Source organism: Coenobita brevimanus, chromosome 55 (genome assembly GCF_032717465.1).
Source record: "Coenobita brevimanus isolate Jiangsu-jjx chromosome 55, ASM3271746v2, whole genome shotgun sequence".
Classification (NCBI taxonomy): Eukaryota; Metazoa; Arthropoda; class Malacostraca; order Decapoda; family Coenobitidae; genus Coenobita; species Coenobita brevimanus.
The window spans coordinates 51,287,345-51,309,862 of record NC_137008.1 but is presented as its reverse complement, the minus strand read 5'-3'; the positions used below and the strand labels follow the sequence as shown (position 1 = coordinate 51,309,862).

Genomic DNA, 22,518 nt, shown 5'->3' with positions numbered 1-22,518 from the left:
CAAGATACAGAATACACTATTATTTTTATAGTCAGTGATTCTTGTAGCATATCAGGGCAATAAAATTAAGCGCTTAAACAGTGAAGACAAAACTAATGGACAAAATCCCTTCCAGTTTTTACGGTCACTGAATATTCAATTGCACGTATTACGTCTTTCAATCTAATTAAAATTAATGAGGCCAATACTAAGCAAAAGAGAGAACTTTACTTGATTTAGGCAATTCTGAATCACTCATGCGTAATTCACAAAACAAGCTTTAAAGGAAGTGTGTATATCGGCCAGTCATACATCACAATCTGCTGCCTAGTTGCTGTATTTTGTTTATTCCCTGAAGTTAGTTGATTCGCCCCGTGGATGTCCTTTATATTTCATGCTGAACGCCACCAGATCGTTATATTTAGCTCAGAATAAATTCGTCGAGCTGAAGGCCTATCTATCTGTGTGTGTATCTATCTATCTACCCATCTATATTGATACATCTCCTCTAAAATGAAAATAAAATTCCCCTTTAAGCAGCAAAGATAAAATTCAAAAACACTTCCTCAGGTTAAAGGGATTAAGAGCAGAGTCCACGAAGCAGGTGGGTGTAGCAGAGGTGGTGTAGATGGAGTGGGGGGGGATAGCAGAGGTGGTGTAGCCAGGGGGAGGAGGGGGGGTACCAGAGGTGTAGGCGGAAGGGGTGGGGGGTGTTGTGAGGCTCCACCTTCTGCTCTTCACGTTATTATAGGCGTCACTAAGCCCCTGTAATCAGTGTATCTTACTCCCTATAATACCTAGCTCCTCCGCCGCCCCTGTGTGTGTTATTCATGCCACCGGTAAGGAAAGTATGTAGTGTTAGTTTCAATATTGGGAACACAGCTTATACTGCCCCCTCCATCCCTCCCTTGCACAGTTTGGCTCGGCAGTTTCTTATATATACTGCAAACTAACCCCTCCATACAGCAGTCCACTTCTATACAGCCGGCCACTCACTTTATACTATCTATCTATCTATCTATTGCCAGACGCCTCAATCCCGTTTGGGGTGGCCACAAACAAATCGCCTCCACGTCGCCCTGTCCCCCGCCATTTCACTCCCCTGCTCCCAACTCACACCCCCCTCTCTCATATACCTCTCCACTCCATCTCTCCATCTCATCCTCGGCCTCCCCCTCCCTCTTTCCCCCTCCACCTCACTCACATACACTCTCTTCGTCAGTCTTTCACCCTCCATCCTCTCCACATGGCCAAACCACCTCAGTATACAAGCGAATACTCCCTCTACACAGCTGACTACACCCTCTATAAATTCCTCTCCTCCCTTTATACACCTGAGAACAATATTTATACAGCAGGCCACTATCTTTGTACCGCTGGAAACAGTTTATAAAGCACACCACTTCCTCTACACAGCCTGGGGTAATGGAAGGCATGTAGTGTTAGTTCCAATATTGCGACCATAACTTACACCGCCCCTACCTGGCACAATCTTTCTCGCCACTCCCTCTAAACCGCTGCTTCTATACAGTTAAAAATAGTCTTTATGCAGTTGATGACTGTCTCTTTTCAACTGAAGTCATGAAACATGCATGTTGCTTTCGGTTAATATTGGCACTACAACTTAAACTGCCTCTCCCTACTACACACGTCGTCTATCCACTCTTTCTATAAACAGCTGACGACACGGAACAGCTGAGGGCACGGAACAGTTGACGATGCTGAACACCACCCACACGGAACACCACCCAAAAGACTTAGAAACATCGAGGTGAAAGTCTTCGTAACTATTACGCAATGCAAAATTTACAGATGTGTTTATTGGTAGGAAGTGAATTGCAGCTCCCCACCGTCAGCAGAATTGGGTTATATAGGCCACAGATATGAGCTTTTCACTGCAATGCTATAGATTATGACCAATTTACTTGACAAAACTACGACGGGAATAAAAACACGACAAAAAACATGACCAGCAGCACAAAATTCCTGCAAAATAAAATCCACTCGCTTTCCCGCAACTCAAAAACCCTGCAGGAGAGAAGTCCGATTGTTTTTGTCATTTTCAGAGTTAGTACACGGCTCAAAATTAAGGGAAACTCAAGTCAGTAGGATCAGCAACATTTATCTGTATAAAAAAATGGAGTCAAAATTAAGTTGGAACCATTCACTTACCTTGGTTGTATAATTATAAAACCAGGAACTGACACATGACATACAACTAAGCAAGGAAAACGGGGCTAATATATATATATATATATATATATATATATATATATATATATATATATATATATATATATATATGTGTGTGTGTGTGTGTGTGTGGTTTGGGTGTAGCAGACGACCACTTCCTGTTCTCACTCAATTCACTACCTATAGATCACAAAACTTTCCTAAATTCAAAAGGTCACATTAATTTACCCTCCAGCACCGATCCCTAATTTACCTGACCCCACCCTCCAGTGCCAGTCTACCTAACCTCACCCTCCAACACCCTCTAAACCCATAGATCTCACAAGTCACCAGTTTCAGCTCACCCTCCAACACTGTCACCCTCCACCGAATTCTAACCCCTTAACCTCCCTCTCCACCAAACCCATCTTACTTAACCTCACTCTCCAACACCATCTCATCCCTCAAACCTCATCATCTGGCCTCCTAACCTCTCCCTCCACCAACCCCATCTTAACCTCACCCTCCAGCACCATGTCACCCCTCAAACCTCACCCTCTGAACAGCTAACCTCACCCTTCAGCAACCCCCTCTTACCTTGACCTGAGAGGAGAAGCACCAGTAGCCCACAGGTGAGCGTCAGCATGGTGACACGCATGGGGGTCTTGGGTCTCACGCCTTGGAGCTACACCTGAAGGAGAGAGAGACAGGTGAGGTTAGTGGTGGAGGAAGTGAAGAGAAGGTTGATAAATAAATAGACTGACAGGATAGACAGAATGGCAAGGAAGAGATTGAGATAGACAGATACAGACAGAAAGGTAATATAGTGTGTGTGTGTGTGTGTGTGTGTGTGTGTGTGTGTGTGTGTGTGTGTGTGTGTGTGTGTGTGTGTGTGTGTGTGTGTGTGTGTGTGTGTGTGTGTGTGTGTGTGTGTGTGTGTGTGTGTGTGTGTGTGTGTGTGTCTTGTAACAGCTTAAGTATGGGGTTCACCTTCCCCTGATATCAGTGAAGCAATATACATGGAAGACAGCTTAACACAGATGATGCCCGTGTCGCAGCAGGAAAAACCAGACTTACACGCCGCCTCCTCGCTCGTCTACAAGGAGATCAACCAGACAGGCGATGGGGGAAGGGACAGGGCGATTTTGACACCTTTGCTCTCATGACAAGAGGTGTTATTTTCGTCCTGCTATCTCCAGACGATTTTCCTCTGCTTAGGAGGGACTTTTTCTTCGAGCTGGAGGGATTAGAGGACTGGGGGGGATTAGATAATGACAGGAAGAGGAGACTTGGAAATGGACGGGAATGCTACAAAACGAATAACCTCCTTCAGTATTAGTCATTTTCTTTTCTTTTTTAAGGCTGGATATAATGGTTTGGCGGCAGCAAGAAGGAACTACAAAGGACGTCCTTGGCCTGAAGGGGTTGAGGATCGGTGTGGGGAAGAAAAATGAAGACAGGTGTGCGGAAGAAAATACACAAGAGTGCAGAGGTCGACGGATATTCGGAGAGTAATTGGTTCTCCGTTATGTAGATTATACAGACTCACTTTACACTCTGGTCCATATTCTAGGTGGCGTAAGTGACCTCGCAGCACCACCTCCATAGTGATTTATTTTGCGTTTTATGCTCGAACATTCCCTTCTCTGTTATGTATATCAATTTCCAGATTAATTAAGTACAGGATAATATTGTTGAATTGAGTGAAAAATAAAGCGCCAAGGGCCTGTTGTTGCGAGAAATCTCCAAACTCACTTACAGCACGACTCTTTAGACGAAACCTGAAGCCAACTTTCTCGGCATAATTTCAGGGTGTCAGCACCTTCCCAGTCCCAGGAGCTGACACGGTGGCTTCTCGCTGACGGTAATTCAGGCCGCTACTCACTTCCTTGATGCATTGTGCTTCAGGTTTGTGGCGTATATAACTGGGAAGTGCTTTTTACTCCTTTAGCCCGAGGATGTATGTTTTGTTCTATCAACAAATAGGGTTTTTCTTCGGCTTGTGAGTTTCCCCCGGCCTCGTAATGAAGGAGTTAAGGAAGGCTATATCTAAGACCTTTATTTCGAGAGGTCAGTGAATAATATCGTCCGGAGACACTTTACTGAGAGGAAATAAAAATAAAGTCATTGTAAATGGATAACCACTTCACAGTGGGAGGGATGGACCTATTTCCTAAGATGACTAAAACTGTCTGACGATAGCAAGGACAAAGTAAACAATGCCAGTGTACTGAAGGCTAAAATTAAACAGAATCAAGTTACAAGAGACATCGCTGTAATTTAGAACCAGGAGGCAAGCTCAGACCCAGTAGGGGTATATAAGGGTCATCTGTTAATCACACACCTTCTATGTCTCACGTTCTTTTGCTTACGAAAACTTAGGGTGAGAGAGGCGTGATGTGTTTCCCTGCCCATAGATGATTCTCTCTTAGATATGATGCATCAAAGGGGAAAATAATCGGACATGCCCTGGGTGTGACGTGGGTGTTGTGATATACTAGACGAATTTTTATCCCTCACTGTACAGAAATAGAAGGACCATTACGCTTGATGGTACTGCTACTAATAGCCTAAAAATAAAACAAAAAAATTAATCTACGAGGCAAAAAAGTTGCTTAGAACGGGAAGACAAACCCATGAACACGAACAACACTGGATACACTATACGTTCTTTAACTATACTCTTTTCACCTTAACTTGGCCCAGATTTCCGACCTTTTGCAGCTTCATTCACGTAACTCTATGGCAGAAGAAAACAGTAGGAAGGTTTTACATCCTTTCTATTGCACTTCTTCGTGACAAGCATGTTCTAGCACTCACCAGTCCCTACTAATCAGCATTCAAGATGGAGAGTTGGGAACCTCAGGCTAAGTTAGAGTAAACAGAGTATAGAAGGATACTGTTGCATAGAGCTTGAGAAGTACAGATGCCCGGAAGTAGAAAAATTAGTAAGGGATAGAAATGTCCTGAAGAGGCTGTAGGACTTAATAATTAATCAGCTTGGGAGAGACAAAGCTGGTGTTTACAAGGAGACAACAAAGCCACTAGCAGCAACAGGGAAAAATAACAGTGTCTGGTTTGATTTGGTTAGATTTTAATACTTCATGACATCTAGGCATTATATTCAAAGCTAAATCCATACTGTGCCATTCAGTTAAAGGGATTTCGAAGATTTATATGGCTAATCGAGACGGTATTTCAACCCCCTGACGAACTAGAGTGAAAACTCCTTAGCTAGACAAAATAACTTAAGCAAAATAATGCATACGAGGAAGACAAGAAAACTGATATACCCAAACGAGTACATATGGCAGTAAAAAAAAAAATCAGAGGAACACGAGAGGCAAGCAATATCCTCAAAAAATCATATAGTCAGATTATAAGAGATAAAGGTGCTGCTTAGTATGGGAAGACTATACTCCTTTTACACTAACTTGGCCCAGATTTTCGTCCATTTGCAGCATATTTCACGTAGCTCAAAGGCGGAAATAGACGATGCTGTGGCTTTACATCTTTTCCATGGCAATCCCTCGTGACTAGCATCATATTCCAGTGTTAATCTGTACTTAAAACTCAGTAAAGGTGGAGAGATGGCAATTTTAGGCCAAATTAGAGTGAAAGAGATACAGTTCAGGCCCAGCGACAACAAAGAAGACACCGCACCCTCTTAAACTAGTGCTATGTTAACACTAATGCTATATCTTAATTTGTGTTATGTTAAAACCAGTGCTATGTTAAAATCAGAGATATGTTAAAACCAGAGCTATGTTAAAATCACAGGTATGTTAAAACCAGTGCTATGTTAAAACCAGTGCTATGTTAAAACCAGTGCTATGTTAAAACCAGTGCTATGTTAAAACCAGTGCTATGTTAAAACCAGTGCTATGTTGGTATGCCGTGGCTTGTAATTATGACGCGAGGGTGGCTGTGCTCGTCCCCATCCCATTACGAGCTTCACTTTGATCATCTTAACCCGCGCTGAGGAGAGTACTACGACTGTGCGTGTGTTGGTGGTGAGGCTTGAGGAGGCCTGGTGTGGAGTCTGGCCTACGGAACTACCATGACTCTCTCTCGGGCGGGACACAGACGAAAGCAATCCACATATTCCAGTAGTGAAAAGCCGAAGGATCCACATTGTCTATCATCCTCCATCGACTTCCCAATGTCTACACTCGTCCTCCTCTCGCCCTACTTTGGAGTTTGTTACGCACCTTCAGAGTAAATAGAATCTTCACTAGTTCATGGTTTTGCCTGCTGGAGGGATACCGATTATAGCTTTCAAGTGTACCTCGGTGTAATTATAGGCACAACACTACGACCTCCTTTACTTATGTTTATTCGACCTCCTTTACTTATGTTTATTCGACCTCCTTTACTGATATTTTATTCGACCTCCTTTACTGATGTTTATTTAGAGCATTATAACTACAGAAATCCTACCCTAATCATTTATATCCTCAGCATCCCAAAGGTCCTATCTTTCTTCAGCCAGCAAGTGAAGAGCGTACTGGGTGCCTCAAGATACACACGCGCGCACACGCACGCGCACACACACACACACACACACACACACACACACACACACACACACACACACACACATTGTACTTACAGATGAATGGGGATGCCTTATAGAGTCTTCCCGGACACCCAACCCTCGAAAGCAAATCCTATATATATATATATATATATATATATATATATATATATATATATATATATATATATATATATATATATATATATATCACTTTAATCAAGAACCTGAACAGACATCACATGGGAGGTGGTGGTGGTGGAGCGGACAGACCTGGGGATGAGCAGAGAATGGTCGCTGGTTCGATCCTGGCTGTCACAGTTAACGTTTTGTGGATATCAAAATTTTCACCAGCCTTTCATACGCCCCCCCCCCCAAAATCAGGATAAAGGCCCCCCCCTCCCCTCCACTAGTACCAACACACAGAATTTTAATGGCATCTCACCAGCGTACCCCCGAGCGATATGATGCATGTTGGTGCCTAAGAGTGATATTCTCATGTGGTTAGGAAACTTACTAACACCTCTTCCTTACCGGTTTATTTCTGGTTCTGCTCCGTTACTATATTCAGGTGTGTTATTCATGTAATATACGTCGACATTAATAAGATATAAGAAGCAAAAAGCAGGATATTAATGAATGAAAAATAAATTGCTAAGGAAGAAGTGCTAGGGAGCCGAGAGTCCGGACCTAAAAGCCAGAATGAATGTGTATTACGTAGATCAGTCCCATGGCGTGTCGTAGGTGACCGATGAACTTAAGGAACGGGTTTCTTAGACTATGTTCAAAGTTGTCTGGACTAGGAAGAGGGTCCAGGCTGGGCTGAAATTGTTGTACCTTAAAAATAAACACACTTTCAAAATAGGGATACAATTCTTTCATCTACTGGCCTTGATGTCAGCTGGTTAAAGTGCGTAAGTGAAAATCTGGCCAAATCGTAACTAAGGGACTCGTTTTTTGTGCGTAGGTGGGCGCAGGTGGACGGATGGCTGGCGGTGCACGGAGAAAATGTTTATAGTGCAGCGTGCGTGCCCCGCTTAGTGGCCAAAATAAAACAAGGAAATCCCGTAGGCAATAATAAAAGTTTTTGATATTCACTAAACGCACGGGCCTTGCGATAATTAAAATCTGGGTAGCGCGGTCCACAGCACTCAGTATTGTTCCGGAAAATAATAAATTAATATAAATCAATTACACATTTCCCTCCCTCTCTCTCTCTCTCCTTTTCTTTCCCTTCCCTCCCCCCCCCTCTCTCTCTGTCTCCCTCTCACGCTGTCTCTGTCTCTGTCTGTCTGTCTCTCTCTCTCCCGTGCGGCTCGAGAAATGACAGGCAGGTTTCATTTCCATTAAACCCTAAATAAAGGAGGGTAGTGCCTAATTAAGAGGTCCCATTCTGAAGTGCTGAAAAATAAGTGGGATTTTGACGCTTAAAACAACACCCCGAGAAATTAGCCGCGCATAAATTTACACTCTCAGCTCCTATGACTCACTCTCAGCTCAGGAAAATCGTCTGAAGCTACTTGACTGATAGAGCTGGTCCGGTCGTGAAAGGGTTATGGCGACCGTAATAAAACTCTGAGGCTCCTCTGACTCCATCTCAGCTGAACAAAATCGTCTGCAGGAATAGAATACTAGAGTTATCCCACCATGAGATGCTTAAAAAAAAGACGGTGTTCATTTACAAAGCATCTAACCATATATATATATTTTTTTTTTCTGAACGTGACAAGAGGAAGGAAAAGCAAATTAAATATAAAGAAAATTCCATACACTTCACATGTTCTATACTAAAAAGGAACACTTAATTAAAATGTAAAACTATTATTATTATTATTATTATTATTTCGCTTTTTTGTTTATACGAGTACTGAGCTCCTTATCCCCCAGAGTCCTGCCCCTTTAATGAAACAATTATAGTGGTGCAAAAAAAAAAAAAAATAAATAAAATAAAATAGATGACTCACTGGAATTTTCACTTTCCAAAAATTTGAAGTCTGTTTTTCATTTTATTTTTGCTACTGACAGTCAATTTTTTTTTCATCATTGAGACTGTGCTTAACGGAAGGGGGGGGGGTAGGCTTAGTCCCTTCACCCCGAGGACAGGTGCTGGAGAGGGTCGCCTTCACGGGGTGGCACCGATATATCCCGGTCGCTCCCCTGCCAGGTCACACAAACGTTCCCATACTCTCTATCACCAAGAAAGGAGGATGGTGGACCGCGGGAGAAGGACAATTTAAGCCTGTAGTTCACTGTGTTCACGTTTCAGATGAACCTGGGACTACTACTACTACTACTACTAACTACTACTACTGCCTCGAGGACTCCAATTTTCTGTTATCCTCGTTGCTGCCAGACGATTTCATTCAGCTGAAGGGAGCACACTACTACAGGACAAAGTGGACTGGAAAGTAGGTTAGAACAAGTGTACTGGAAGAACAATATGGAGTGGGAGATAAAACAAAGTGGAATATAAGAAGAAAGTGGTCTGGGAGAACGAAATGAACTGGGAGAACAAATTGGTCTGGGAGAACGAAGTGGACTGGGAGAACGAAGTGAACTGGAAGAACAAAGTGGACTGGAAGAACAAAGTGGACTGGGAGAAATAAGCGGACTGAGAGAATTAAGCAGACTGAGAGAACAAAGTGGACTGGGAGAACAAAGTGGACTGGGAGAACAAAGTGGATTGGGCAGAACGAAGGAAAGGACTTTGGGACGCCCGAGGGAGGACGCAAAGTGGTAGGCGAGGCGGGGAGGCGGTGACGGAGGGAAGGGGGAGAAAAAACGGGGAGAAGGTAGAATGGAAGGTGGGGAGACGCTGGGATTAAGAGACTGAGGGAGGGGAGAGGCAGGGATGGTGTGTGGGGTGGGGTGTAGGGGAAGAGGGGAGGGGAGGGGAGGAGAGGAATTATGCTGTGGGGGGGGAAGGAGAAGAAGCGTGTGTTTATGGGAAGTGGATGTGGATGTGTGTGTGTGTGTGTGTGTGTGTGTGTGTGTGTGTGTGTGTGTGTGTGTGTATGTGTGTGTGTGTGTGTGTGTGTGTGTGTGTGAGAGAGAGAGAGAGAGAACAACTGACTGCCAAGGTAGTAGTCGGAGGTAAAGACAGTAGCCACAGCCCGGTTAGTAGCCCCAGTCCAACCAGTGGCCCAAACCAGTAGCCCCCCAAAGTAGCCCAATCAGTTGTTCAAAAAAAATAGCCCAGTTAGTAGCCCAACCTGTAGTCCAAGCCCAACTTAGCAGCCCCAGTCAAGCCTCCCAGTAACCGGAACAAGCAACGGTAGTCTCTGTAGCCCCCAGTAGTCCCCCAGTAACCCAGGGACACACTATCCAGCCGCGCCTCTCGCCCACACAAACTTTTCACTCCGGAGCCAGGCCGTGGGAGGCGAATACAGTATTGAGCAGATATTCAGATATAAAACTTGCGAGGGTGCCATTCCGCTGGGCCAAGTTACGTGTCCATTACCGGGGCGCCGCGTGTGTGATGCTGCTTGTTGGGCGTAGTTAAGGGGCCTCTCCACGGCGGTAATGGATGTGGGTGGGTTGGCTCTGTGTGTGTGTGTGTGTGTGTGTGTGTGTGTGTGTGTGTGTGTGTGTGTGTGTGTGTGTGTGTGTGTGTGTGTGTGTGTGTGTGTGTGTGTGTGTGTGTGTGTGTGTGTGTGTGTGTGTGTGTGTGTGTGTGTGTGTGTGTGTGTGTGTGTGTGTGTGTGTGTGTGTGTGTGTGTGTGTGTGTGTGTGTGTGTGTGTGTGTGTGTGTGTTCGATCTCTTCTTCCTTCTTCCTTCACCTTTTCCTGACCCGAAAAACTTTGGCCCTAAACCTGTGGCGAACTGGATGAAAGAGGATAATGTTTTCATCCTCCTCCTCCTCATCATCATCACCATCATAAAAGACAGAGAAAACAAGAGAGGGAGAACTATCCAAGTGCAATCTCACTAAATAGGCCACACAGTCATTTTCACCACTTACACCTACTTCAAGCCTTCGAATCTCCTGGCTACACTCCACAAGCAAACCCACCACCCCGTACACTGATTTTATATTATTTTTTAGAGGCGTTTCACATACATCCGTGAGAGAGTTATTCCGCCGATTAAAGAGTGCCAAGGTTTGTTATGTGCTTCTTCGTGCATCCATTTCACATCCTTCTCTATGACTCATGTTCCTCATCTTCCAGATCTAGCTTTATTCAACATTTATTTGACACATCGATTCACCTTCATCTTTGCCTAACACACCTGCATCCACCTTGAAGCTAGTGTATTCTCAGGTCATGAAACGGTGCAGGGACTATATATACATTTTTTACTCTAACTTGGCCTAATAATACCACCTCTCCATTTCAACTACTGTACTGAGTTGTAATAGGAGATAAACCCTGGAATATGTTGCTAGTCACGAGGAAGTGCTGAGAAAAGGATGCAGAGCCCTAGCATTGTCATTTTCCGCCACCATGTTACGTGGCAGAAGTTGCAGAAGGACGAGAATCTGGGCCAAGTTAAGGTAAAAAAGGTATAGTAGGCTGCTGCTTGAAAATAAGAATTGCCTTCAGAAAAGACGTATGCGGTACCCCATCTAATCCAATAAAACATGGATGAAATTAATACTCGATTTTGTTTGAAGTTCTATCTCGTGTTTGGCTGTGGACGTAAATACTGAACCACTGCACAATGATAAAATTCGATAGTGAACAATGACTTTTGAAATTAAGTGATACGATCTTTAAAAAAAAGGCCAATTTTTTACACCATCTGATAACAGTCTCATAATTACTCGGATACAGTTCAGCCACTAGGCGGAGATTTTCATCCTTTTGCAGCATATTTCCCGTAGCTCAGCGGCAAATTAAAAATATATATATATTTATTATCGCTCTGTATCCATCCCACTATTACTACTACAACTACTACTACTATTATTATTATTATTATTATCATTATTAATTATCTCGCACCATATTCCACAGTTAATGTCTTGTTACAGCTTAGCATTCACGAGGAAATGATGAGAATTTTACGCTAAGTGTAAGTGAAGATATTAAATTACAAAGATCGATTTTTATGCCTACTGTACAGAAAAAGACATGAATATCCTTCCCAAGTCTGAACGAATGCACAGCAGAAAAGTCGAATTACTTCGGATCTGCATCAGTAAAGACATAATTCCCATTGTGCTTCGCCAGGTGTAAATTATCTTCAAACGGAAAGGGGAAGATAGGCATTTCTTTTACTATACAAATATTTTCAATGCCGGATATGCGACACCATTCTTTCTATCCATCGTCCCTTTTTTCCCTGCAATCAAGGGCCTCCGTAATGTTGGTCCTATTTTGGATGGCGCCGAAAAAGCAAGGTCAGTGAGAGGCTTGAGTGCTGAATGGTGTAACCCGTGAATTCTTTCCGTTTTTGGCTTTCGCTTGGTATCGGCGACCTATACAGACGTCCCCCCATGAGACAGAGAGGGGACCGTGGGGATGGGTAGGTAGAAGTATTGGGGAGGGGGTACGCAGAGGTATTAGGGAGGGAATAGGCAGAGGTATTAGGGAGGGACAGGCAGGGATTTTAGTGAAGGGAGAAGGGGCTCTAGTGGAGGGGACATATGTTGGAGTTGAGGGGGGTACCGGTATGGGTTGGAAGGGTGAAAAGAAAGTGGTTGGAGGGGAGGGGGGCATAGATTGAAGGGGAAGGTGGCACGGACTGGAGGGATGGGGGAGCAGGGATGTAGGGGATGGTGTAGAGGTTGTGGGGGGTGGGAGACTCACGAAGAGGAAGGTTACAGGCTTATAGGGGGGGTTAAGGGTTACAGACTGGGTGCAGGAGTTGTGAAGCATGGGTACAGGAGTTGGGGGCGACTGGCTCTGGGGTGGAGTGGGGGACAGGGGAGTAGTGGAAAGCATGGAAGCAGGTGAGGGGGGGGGGCAGGGGGTAGAGGGAAAGGGTCCACCAGATACATTTACTGATGTCATGAAAGACCTGTAGTACTGAGAGAGTTAATGAAGGAAATATCTAGCCCTCTTAGTTTTTTGCGTTTCTAAAAAGCTCAAGAAAATAGTCTGGAAGGAAGGGAAATATAGAGAAATAAGACGCCATTGTAGTGAACTGTATAAGTGTACTCTGGAAAAACACCCAAACATTACCCCAAATTACGACACCCGACCATCCAATTTACCATCCACGTCCCTATTTCTGTTGTAGGAGTGAAAAGAATGGGGTAAAGAGATCTTGTCAAAATGTGCTTCACGTGGCCTTTATAGTACTTGAGTTCATGAGCTTGGAGTATAGGTTTTAGCCACGAAGCTGCAGTGTGTGTGTGTGTGTGTGTGTGTGTGTGTGTGTGTGTGTGTGTGTGTGTGTGTGTGTGTGTGTGTGTGTGTGTGTGTGTGTGTGTGTGTGTGTGTGTGTGTGTGTGTGTGTGTGTGTGTGCGTGCGTGCGTGCGTGCGTGCGTGCGTGCGTGCGTGCGTGCGTGCGTGCGTGCGTGCGTGCGTGCGTGCGTGCGTGCGTGCGTGTGTGTGTGTGTGTGTGTGTGTGTGTGTGTGTGTGTGTGTGTGTGTGTGTGTGTGTGTGCTTCCAATATGAGCCCCAGCCAGCATTGTACCCTTCATACCTAACTACTCTTAAGTGCCTTGTTTGCGAGTCTTACACATAACGAGGCTCCTGTATCAACGCAGACTTAGAGCCAACAATATCCAGCATCCCCACATCATTTCCCGGACATATTCCCTCAGCATCATTTACCAGCAACCACTCCACCAAACTATTCATTCCCTTGAGTTTGGAAGAATTTTTATAAGTAGCGATGCCTCAGGTCAATTCGCTTACCTAAGACTTCAGATTTTTATTTTATTTATTGAGTGATATAAGTTGTACCATAAGTGTGTGTCTAAGCATAATTTGGCCCGTAAAGGAAGCTCCCTAAAACCTCTTCCTAAGTGACTTATCCTGTTCATTACATCTTACCAGCTTCGTCTGCCTTACATAAATCATTCCAATATCACCATACTCTGCCTAAATGACGCACAACATGACATCAGCCAGTCGTATCCAAAAATAAATCGGTATGGCAGAGGTGTTAGGTGGCTACGAGCACGAACTAGGAAGTACTCAGATCCCCAGGCTTAATGGAATGAGGCTATGTATATTTTTTTGAGGCCTGATATACTTCTTTCCCTTGTGTTTCTATGCGTGTCGTTAATCTGAGTAGCTAAAATTTCAGGTTAGCAATGCTCTATACAACATTCGTCTCTCCTAAGTCTCATTCGCCTTGATCTATGGCTAAATTGTCAAAGTGGCCATTGTTACACCAGAGCCATTGTCTGAGGCCATAAAGAGAGATGCACGAGAAAGGAGAGGAGTTCTGTGTTCGATAGCACTGACTTACGTATTCCAGGCGCCTGTTTTAAAAGTTCACGAAAGTGATATTGGACTAGCTACAGGACTATTTATGAAGACAGCAGCGGCTGAAGATAGTAAACTCATCGATACAGGACTGATTTCATAGTACACGGATAAAGAAAGGAAGATAATTTTTGTTTTCGATAATGTTAACTCATCACTGCATCATCGTTTTAAAAGTCCACCGAGAGACAAGGAGAGACATTTAGGGTCCGTATTCTCGTCGGGTAAGGAAACTCCCTAACACCTTTTCCTAAGCAACTTATTTTGTCTGGTATACCTTAACTGTCTATCTCCGAAAAACATAAATCATTCCACTATCGCCACACTGCACAGATAACGTGTACAAGAGGATATTAACCAGCCATAACCAAGAATAAGTCGCTCGGGAAGAGGTGCTAGGGACTAGAATAAGGGCCTAGAACTTTTGCTGTCAATAGTACTAACCCATCCACGCACCAACAAATACAACCCACGTCCTTCTCCCGGGTTCGGTGACTCTATTGTATGAGTGAATGGCTACAACATCGGTGCACCTTCAACTGTTGAGGGTTCGCAGAACTGGGTCTATAAACTATCCCTTCAGCACGGATTGTTCGTATCTGTTTGTATCTCGCCCAGTCCTGGATACACACGCAAGCCAACTGGGGGATTAGCACCTGAGTACAATGGAATACAAAGGAGTACGAAGGAAAGCAGACGGCAAAAGACTCAATAGTTCTCTCGAGGCTGTTGTTTATAAGAAAGCTATGACTATCTATATCTACCTCAGTGATATCTAATTCTATGAGCTGAAGATAAGGAGAGGAAAACAAGATGGCGCCCCCTCCTCCACAAAACGATGTCGTCGTTTTTTTTTATAATTTTCCTACCGCCAGACGATATTATTCAGCTTTGTAGGGATTTTTCAGACCGATGGGATGGGATTAGCCTTCATTAACCCCACCACCAATAGGGATCCAATCTAAAATAAAATCGTCTTAAGGCACTTTAATAAACTGAGACGTCCTTTGAGAGTAGTGATTAATCTCATCATCATAAGGAGGCCATGCATGTTTAATTCAAGCTCCTTTAAGAAGATTTTTTTAACGCTCAGACAGCAATCTAGTTTCGTTTCGTTTCGTCGTCTACCTTGGTCACCTACTGGGGGCTCTCCACGCTGCTCGATCTCTAGCAGCCTCCCTATTCAGCCCCTTATTCCTCAGGTCACACTTTATGACCTGGCCTCAAGTAACTCTACCCTCAACGTTCATACCTCTCACCCTCCGCACCCAGCATTTATAATCACCATCATCATCATCCTCATCATCATCATCAGCCATTGCAAGTCCACTACTGAACAAAGGCCTCCCCCAACCTTCTCCAAAAATTTTTAATGAAGGCTAAATCTGATGAGGGCTATACCTAACTCCTTCAAAAAAAAAAAAAAAAAATTACTCTGAATTAAAATTCTAGAAGGTACTTCCACGGAAGATTTTTATTTACTGATTTTTTTTTTTTTTTTTGGGGGGGGGGTTTACAAGGGAAGAGAGGATGGAAAAGTAGAAGTGATGATAAAGGTTGTTCATGTGCTGCAGATATGGAAAGGACCTGTGTGTGTTATAGGACAGATGAGGATGCTGGTGAGGGACGCTTTCAAGTGGTGGCACCGATATAACCAGGCGGCGGAACTGCCTTGGTTACTCAAACGTCCCTCAACTCTCTCCCTTCTCCCCAAAAAAGGATAGTGGATTGTAGGATAGGGGTCATTCATCCTTCAGTCCACAGGGTTCACGGAGGCAGATGAAAGGGAGTGAGAGCAAGGTTGTGACAGAGGTTCAAGAGAGATGAGCAAAGGATGAGGATCAGGGGATGAGGAAGAGGATTAGGGGATGAGGAAGAGGACCAGGGGACGAGGAAGAGGATCAGGGGATGAGGAAGAGGATCGGGGAATGATTAAGAGGACCAGGGGATAAGGAAGAGAACCAGGGGACGAGGAAGAGAACCAGGGGACGAGGAAGAGAACCTGGGGATGAGGAAGAGAACCAGGGGACGAGGAAGAGAACCAGGGGACGAGGAAGAGAACCAGGGGACGAGGAAGAGAACCTGGGGATGAGGAAGAGGACCATAAGATGAGGAAGTTCACGACAAGAAGGTTACGACAAGGTGGACGGGAGAGGAGGAGGCAAGAGGAAGAAGTATGAGGAGGTACTATGAAGAAAAAGTAAAAGGAAGAGGTAGGAAAGGGAAACAGTGGGAAGTAAAGGGAAAGAAGAAGTAAGAAGTGAGGGTAAGAGAAGGAAGTAAGATGAAGCAAGAGGAGGATGAAAGAGGAGGGAGTAATAAGTAAGAGGAGGAAGTGGATTTAAGGCATTTATGCTGTGTTTCTGTGATAATTCTTTAATAAATGTGGCTTTTAACGTAATGTAATATTTATTTTGTGATCTTGAACATGTCAATTACCAGTCACTGTTTATACCCACTTTCTATATTATTTATTCTGTAATTTTACTGCAATTTCTCTCTCTCTCTCCCTCTCTCTCTCTCTCTCTCTCTCTCTCTCTCTCTCTCTCTCTCTCTCTCTCACCCAACTCTCCTGCCAATCTCCCTTACATATTCCCTCTCCTCCCCTTCCGTCCACGCTAAATCATTCACCAACACACTCCTCCACATTTCCCTCACTCCCTCCACCTCCACTAAAGCTTCCCTCTCTTTCTAATGATCACTAATGCAGCTCCAGTTCAACCTCGTCTCCACTCAGCTCCCTCTCCCTCTTCCTCTCTCTCTTCCCCTCTCCTCTCAGCGGGCGATACGAGCGTTGGCTATAATCATCCGCGTCTATCTGCCACTTGCCATAATCATCCACGTCTGCTTTCCATGTTTACTGGCTCATATACATTTAAGTTCTCATTTCACTGGCCAATATTCAGTAAGTACTCATTATTAGTCGCATTTATAACATTTTTTGCTGCTAACTTCACTGCCAATTTGAGAAAAATGTCCTGTTAAATTTCCATTGCTATCAGATTTCTTTAAAATAGGGGAGCTGGTCATGCACTGGTTAGCACATCCAGGAAACAACCAAATAAGCCAGAGTTCGATTTTCCAGCCAATCAAACCAGTGGACTATACCGTTTTTTTACTCTAACTTGGCCTAAAATTGCGGTCTCTCCATCTTGCATATTGAGTTGTAACAAGAGATTAACGCTAGAATGCGATGCTTGTCACGAGGAAGTGCTATGGAAAGGATGTAGAGTCATGGTATTGTCTTTTTCCGCCACTGAGCTACGTGAAATGAGCTTCTGAAATGACGAAAATCTGGACCAAGTTAAAGTAGTAAAGTTTGTTTTTGTCTTGCTTCTGTACATTCAATAATATAAATAAGGGCCTGGATGTTACGACCACTGCGGGTATTATTCCAGGAGAAGATTTAGACATAACAAGAGCTGACTTACGTGTGGTCGATGGGCATCATATATATAAGCCTTATCCTCCCCTTTCCCTCGCATACCCTTCCACCTCGTCCTTTGATGCATTTCACGATTCCCTCCCATGTATTTCACGATAAGGCAGAACGTAAAGAACATCCTCCACTGTCTCGCGTATTTCATTCATATCCTTCGTTTCATATTTTATTTCATTTTATTTTTTATTCTTGCTACCGACAGGCCATATTTTTCTTTTTTCTTTTTTTTTATTTACACTTTAGGACAGACGTCTAGCTGTGAATGTATTAAGGCTGCTTCATATTCACAACCCAGCAATTTCTAGGTCAAATTCTTAAAGCTAAATTATAGTAACTTGGTAGTAGCTATAATGTATTCAATAAAGACGTCGAAGCTTAATATTAGACTTAAGTTTTATTCCACTTCATGCTAATAAAGAGACACTGAGCAATGATAGTCGAAATTTTAGGCCAGGGTGAAGTGAAAAGGGTATAGCTTCCATGACGTGCTGGGAGAGAGATTTTAAGCCAAGTTTTAGTGAAAAGAGTATAGTCTGCATAAACCCCTGGGAGCGAAATTTTAAGCCAGGTTATGGTGAAAGGAGTATAGCTCGCATTACACCCAGGGATGGAAATTTTTAAGCCAAGTTGCAGTGAAAGGAGTATACGCTGCATGACCCGCTGATCTGCACTCCGCCTCAGCAAATTCGTGTGAAGGACTTCGCTTCTGTGGCAATCGTACTAATGCGCTCCGTCCACCCCCCGGATCCTTCATTTTACCTCGCCGTGAGTCAGGGCAGCGCAAAAAAGCTCATTTCGAACCAAAGAGTTACATTTTTTTTTTAACCCTTTCCTGATGATTTTTTTTTTTTAACTTAGATTTTTTTTTTTACCTGCGGCGATAGATATAGGCTTCATTTATATCCATTTTGTTTTTGCTATCTCCAGTCTTTCTTTTTTTTTTTTCGAATTGGGTTTTTTTGATAAGGTCTTCATTATTCCTTCCTATATTATGGTGCTTTTGGTCTTCAGCATTATTTCCTACACGGCATGAAGGGGTTAAATTATTTCCACATTTATCTATTTATCTATCTATCTACCTATCTATCTATTTATTTATTTTTCAAGCTACCACCAAGAGGGGAACGCATGAATCAAATCAGGCTTAGACGGTCAACTATTTTTTTCGTGTGGGTTAGCCTTGAGACTTAAATAATATCCCTCTCCTACGTCCTACATAAGATCCATCGTAAGCTAAGTCACCTAGAATACTGCTCTCGGTGGACTGATATCCCGCGGGGCCATTTATCGAATCCCGCCTTTCACTGTTATTAATTTGTCAAGTTTGTGTGTGTGTGTGTGTGTGTGTGTGTGTGTGTGTGTGTGTGTGTGTGTGTGTGTGTGTGTGTGTGTGTGTGTGTGTGTGTGTGTGTGTGTGTGTGTGTGTGTGTGTGTGTGTGCCTCGAATAACGGGAAGATACACAGGGCTTTTTACGGGGCTACACATTGATACACCTTAATTAATTACCTGTTACCTTTATTTCGGGCACTTATCTATCTATCTATCTATCTGTCTGTCTGTCTGTCTAGTTTACCTCTTCCGATCTAAGAGCAGAGTCAAAGAGCTGGGTTTATTATTATTATTATTATTATTATTATTATTATTATTATTATTATCATTATTATTATTATTACTTTTCTTCTGTCAATGTCCTTCGGCACTAACGAAACATTAACGCAGTATGAATGTCTAATGAGATATCAGTTGGAGCTCTTAAGTGTTTATGAAATGTCACTACTGTCGATATTACCTTCGTGTCACAATGCTATACAGTACAGGTATTTAGCATCTGACAGGTGTGTTACGGGAGGCACAGGTAAGAGTATTAAAGGTGCTATTGCGGCTGTTGTGCTGAGAATTCAATGCCAGATATTTAACAGACCATTTTTCTTCTACTTCATGTATTGGTGGGTTGATGGTGGGCAAGAAAGTCGGCATTACTGATAAACTGGTATTTCATTTATTTATCTTTTTAAGGAATGCTGAGGTGGACGTATAGCGGTGACATGGAGGTTTAAACATTACCGGTATAATTTTTTTGATGACGCGTAAGACCATTTCGGGTAAAACTTCAAGAAAAACATTAAATTAAAAAAATTATGTGTTTATTTGTCCACATATTATAAGACTGAATATTATAATATAATAGGGGAATGATATGTTAGAGACTGGTTTTGAAATATGGAGTGTGATTACCGCAGAGTTTCTCTCTCTCTCTCTCTCTCTCTCTCTCTCTCTCTCTCTCTCTCTCTCTCTCTCTCTCTATCATTGTTACTACCATACAATATTATGCAGTTCTGAAGAGAAAACAAAAAATCGTCTTTTAGCAGAGAGAGAGAGAGAGAGAGAGAGAGAGAGAGGTGGGTAACCCGACAAAATCTTCCACAGGTATACCCATTAATGTTTAATAATATTCAGCTTAATCCTGCATCATCCTTGACCATGCTTGGGGTTTCATTTACTCAGGACTTATCTTGGAAAGATCATATTACATCTCTTGTAAAATCTGCTTCCAAGAGATTGGGTGTGCTAAGCCGACTCCGATCTTTCTTTAACCCTGCACAATTGTTGACTCTATACAGGGGTTTTATCCGCCCCTGTGTGGAGTACAACTCTCATGTGTGGGGAGGCTCCCCACATACAGCTCTTCTCAATAGGGTGGAGTCAAAGGCTTTTCGTCTCATTAACTCTCCTCCTCTTACTGACTCCCTTCAACCTTTGTCTCTTCGCCGCACTGCTGCATCTTTATCTCTTTTCTATCGCTACTTTAATGGTCACTGCTCCTCTGAACTGTCTGCATGCATTCCTCCACCTCTACGACGGGCGCGTAGCACCCGTCTGGCAGCAAACTCTCATCCTTTTTCTGTCCAACTCTCTAATGCAAGAGTTAACCGTTACTCCCAGTCTTTCATTTATGCAACAGGTCAGCTCTGGAACTGTCTCCCTCTATATGTATTTCCTGCTGCCTATGATCTCCAGTCTTTCAAACGCAGTGTGTCCAGGCATCTCAAAATGATCGGATCTTGAATTTGGCTCTCTATTGTATTTGTTTTTCTCTTGGAGGGAACTGTTACTGCGGGCTCATGGCCTTTGGTTCCTTCTTCCTAGCATTAAAAAAAAAAAAAAAAAAAAAAAAAACATTAAAGAAGTGAAACCAAAAGTGCACAGCAGGGGAATTACCGCATTCTGAATTTCACAGCCATCACAAAACACTAACATAGAGCCTGATAAAAACTGTGAGGACGAACTTTACTGTGCGCGCCTGTGAGTGCTGACAACTGTGCTACGGTGTATGAAGGAGGGTAGTGTAGTTACGCACGCCTCACAGCAAGAAGGATGCGTAAAAATCAGCGTATAGTGTTGCGGAGTACGTATTATTTTTCTCTCTCTCTCGCTGAACTTACGCCATGACCGCTTCTATAAACATTACTTATTATTATTCCATACTCAATACCCTGATAAATAATGGCGTAATAAATGAGTCTCTCTGTTTACCTGTAATTCCAGGTGCTTGAAAAGATCCCTTGAGGTATTTGGAGACGCAGTGAGAGTAGAGTAAGAGTGTGTGTGTGTGTGTGTGTGTGTGTGTGTGTGTGTGTGTGTGTGTGTGTGTGTGTGTGTGTGTGTGTGTGTGTGTGTGTGTGTGTGTGTGTGTGTGTGTGTGTGTGTGTGTGTGTGTGTGTGTGTGTGATGCGGGTCTTTCAACGTGACTGTGTGCCGCTAGATGGCCTCAGGGTGTTAATCAGAAGCGTATTTATAAACCCTTTCAAATTAAGCTGTGTATTGAAAGGTGTATTTATAAACTTTCTCAGATTAAGCTGTGTATAAAGAGTCTTATTTACAAACCTTATTAAGCTTAAACTGTGTATAAGGGCCCGTATTTACAAACATTCTTTACTTGTGCATAAGGAGGCGTATTTATGAACCTACTTGAGCTTAAGCTGTTTTTATATTGCTTTTTTTTTTCTTTAGTCTTCGTTGATGCAGCTTACTTTACACACCAATTAGAGTGAAAGTTAAAACGAAGAAATACGAAACTCAAAAATTATTTCTGATAAAACGGTGAAATGCTGTGAAAATTTGCTTGGCCTGGCTTGCAAATATTTATAAATCCAGCCCAACCACACTACTGCCATACCTCCCTCATCACCACATCACACCATTACCATCACCACAGCCACCACCACCACAGCAAAATCACCAACATCACACCTCCACCATCATCACATCACTGCCACCACTACTATCACCAAAAACACCACCACTCTGCATCACCACTACACCACAGGACATCACCGCACCACCACCACGATACCACCACCACACAGTCACACACCATATATCCACCACACCATCATACACCACACCACTGCCACATCAAACCTCCATCACATCACAACACACCGTCACCACCAAACCACATCACCACCACCACCACCACCACCACACTACCTGCCCAACGCCATCGCTCCCTCTCTCTCCCTCACCACACCACACCACCACCACTCCACCTGTCCCACGCCACCTCTCCCCATCTCTCCTTCTTCTCCCGGCGTGTCGAGCATCTGTTTTCATGGAACATACTGCGGCTTATCTAGAATTCCATACATACTTGAGATGTCCTCGGGCTTCTCCTGGGCATGGGGGTGAACCTCTGTGTCAGCTGGGTAAAGGCACATGCTACGCCATAATCAAACTATTAATACTTTATCGGGGTATTAATAGTTCCCTCGCCACTCTATACGGCTGGAAGGTTCACAAATTTTCTCGATGGGGTAAAGACACAGGTTCGTTTTACGCCATAATCAAACTGTTAATACTTTATCGGGTATGGAGTTATTGATACTACTCCCGCTCTATATCCCACTTTCTAAAACTATTAATGCTCATTCTACAGAGCTCGATAATTGACACATTTTTCTTTGGGGGTAAGGGTGACTCCTCTCAAACTATTATAACT

At 43.4% G+C, this 22,518-nt stretch overlaps 1 protein-coding gene across 1 annotated transcript in view; it reads right to left on the bottom strand.

The window, feature by feature from the left end:
• The window catches only part of LOC145401382 (uncharacterized), a 372,455-nt gene that overhangs the window by 212,427 nt on the left and 137,510 nt on the right, over positions 1–22,518 (bottom strand). Inside the window, exon 3 of the mRNA XM_080273712.1 lies at positions 2,749–2,842. Within this exon, the coding sequence (XP_080129838.1) occupies positions 2,749–2,809 (61 nt within the window). The 5' untranslated portion in view covers positions 2,810–2,842. The remainder of the gene's footprint in view (positions 1–2,748; positions 2,843–22,518) is intronic.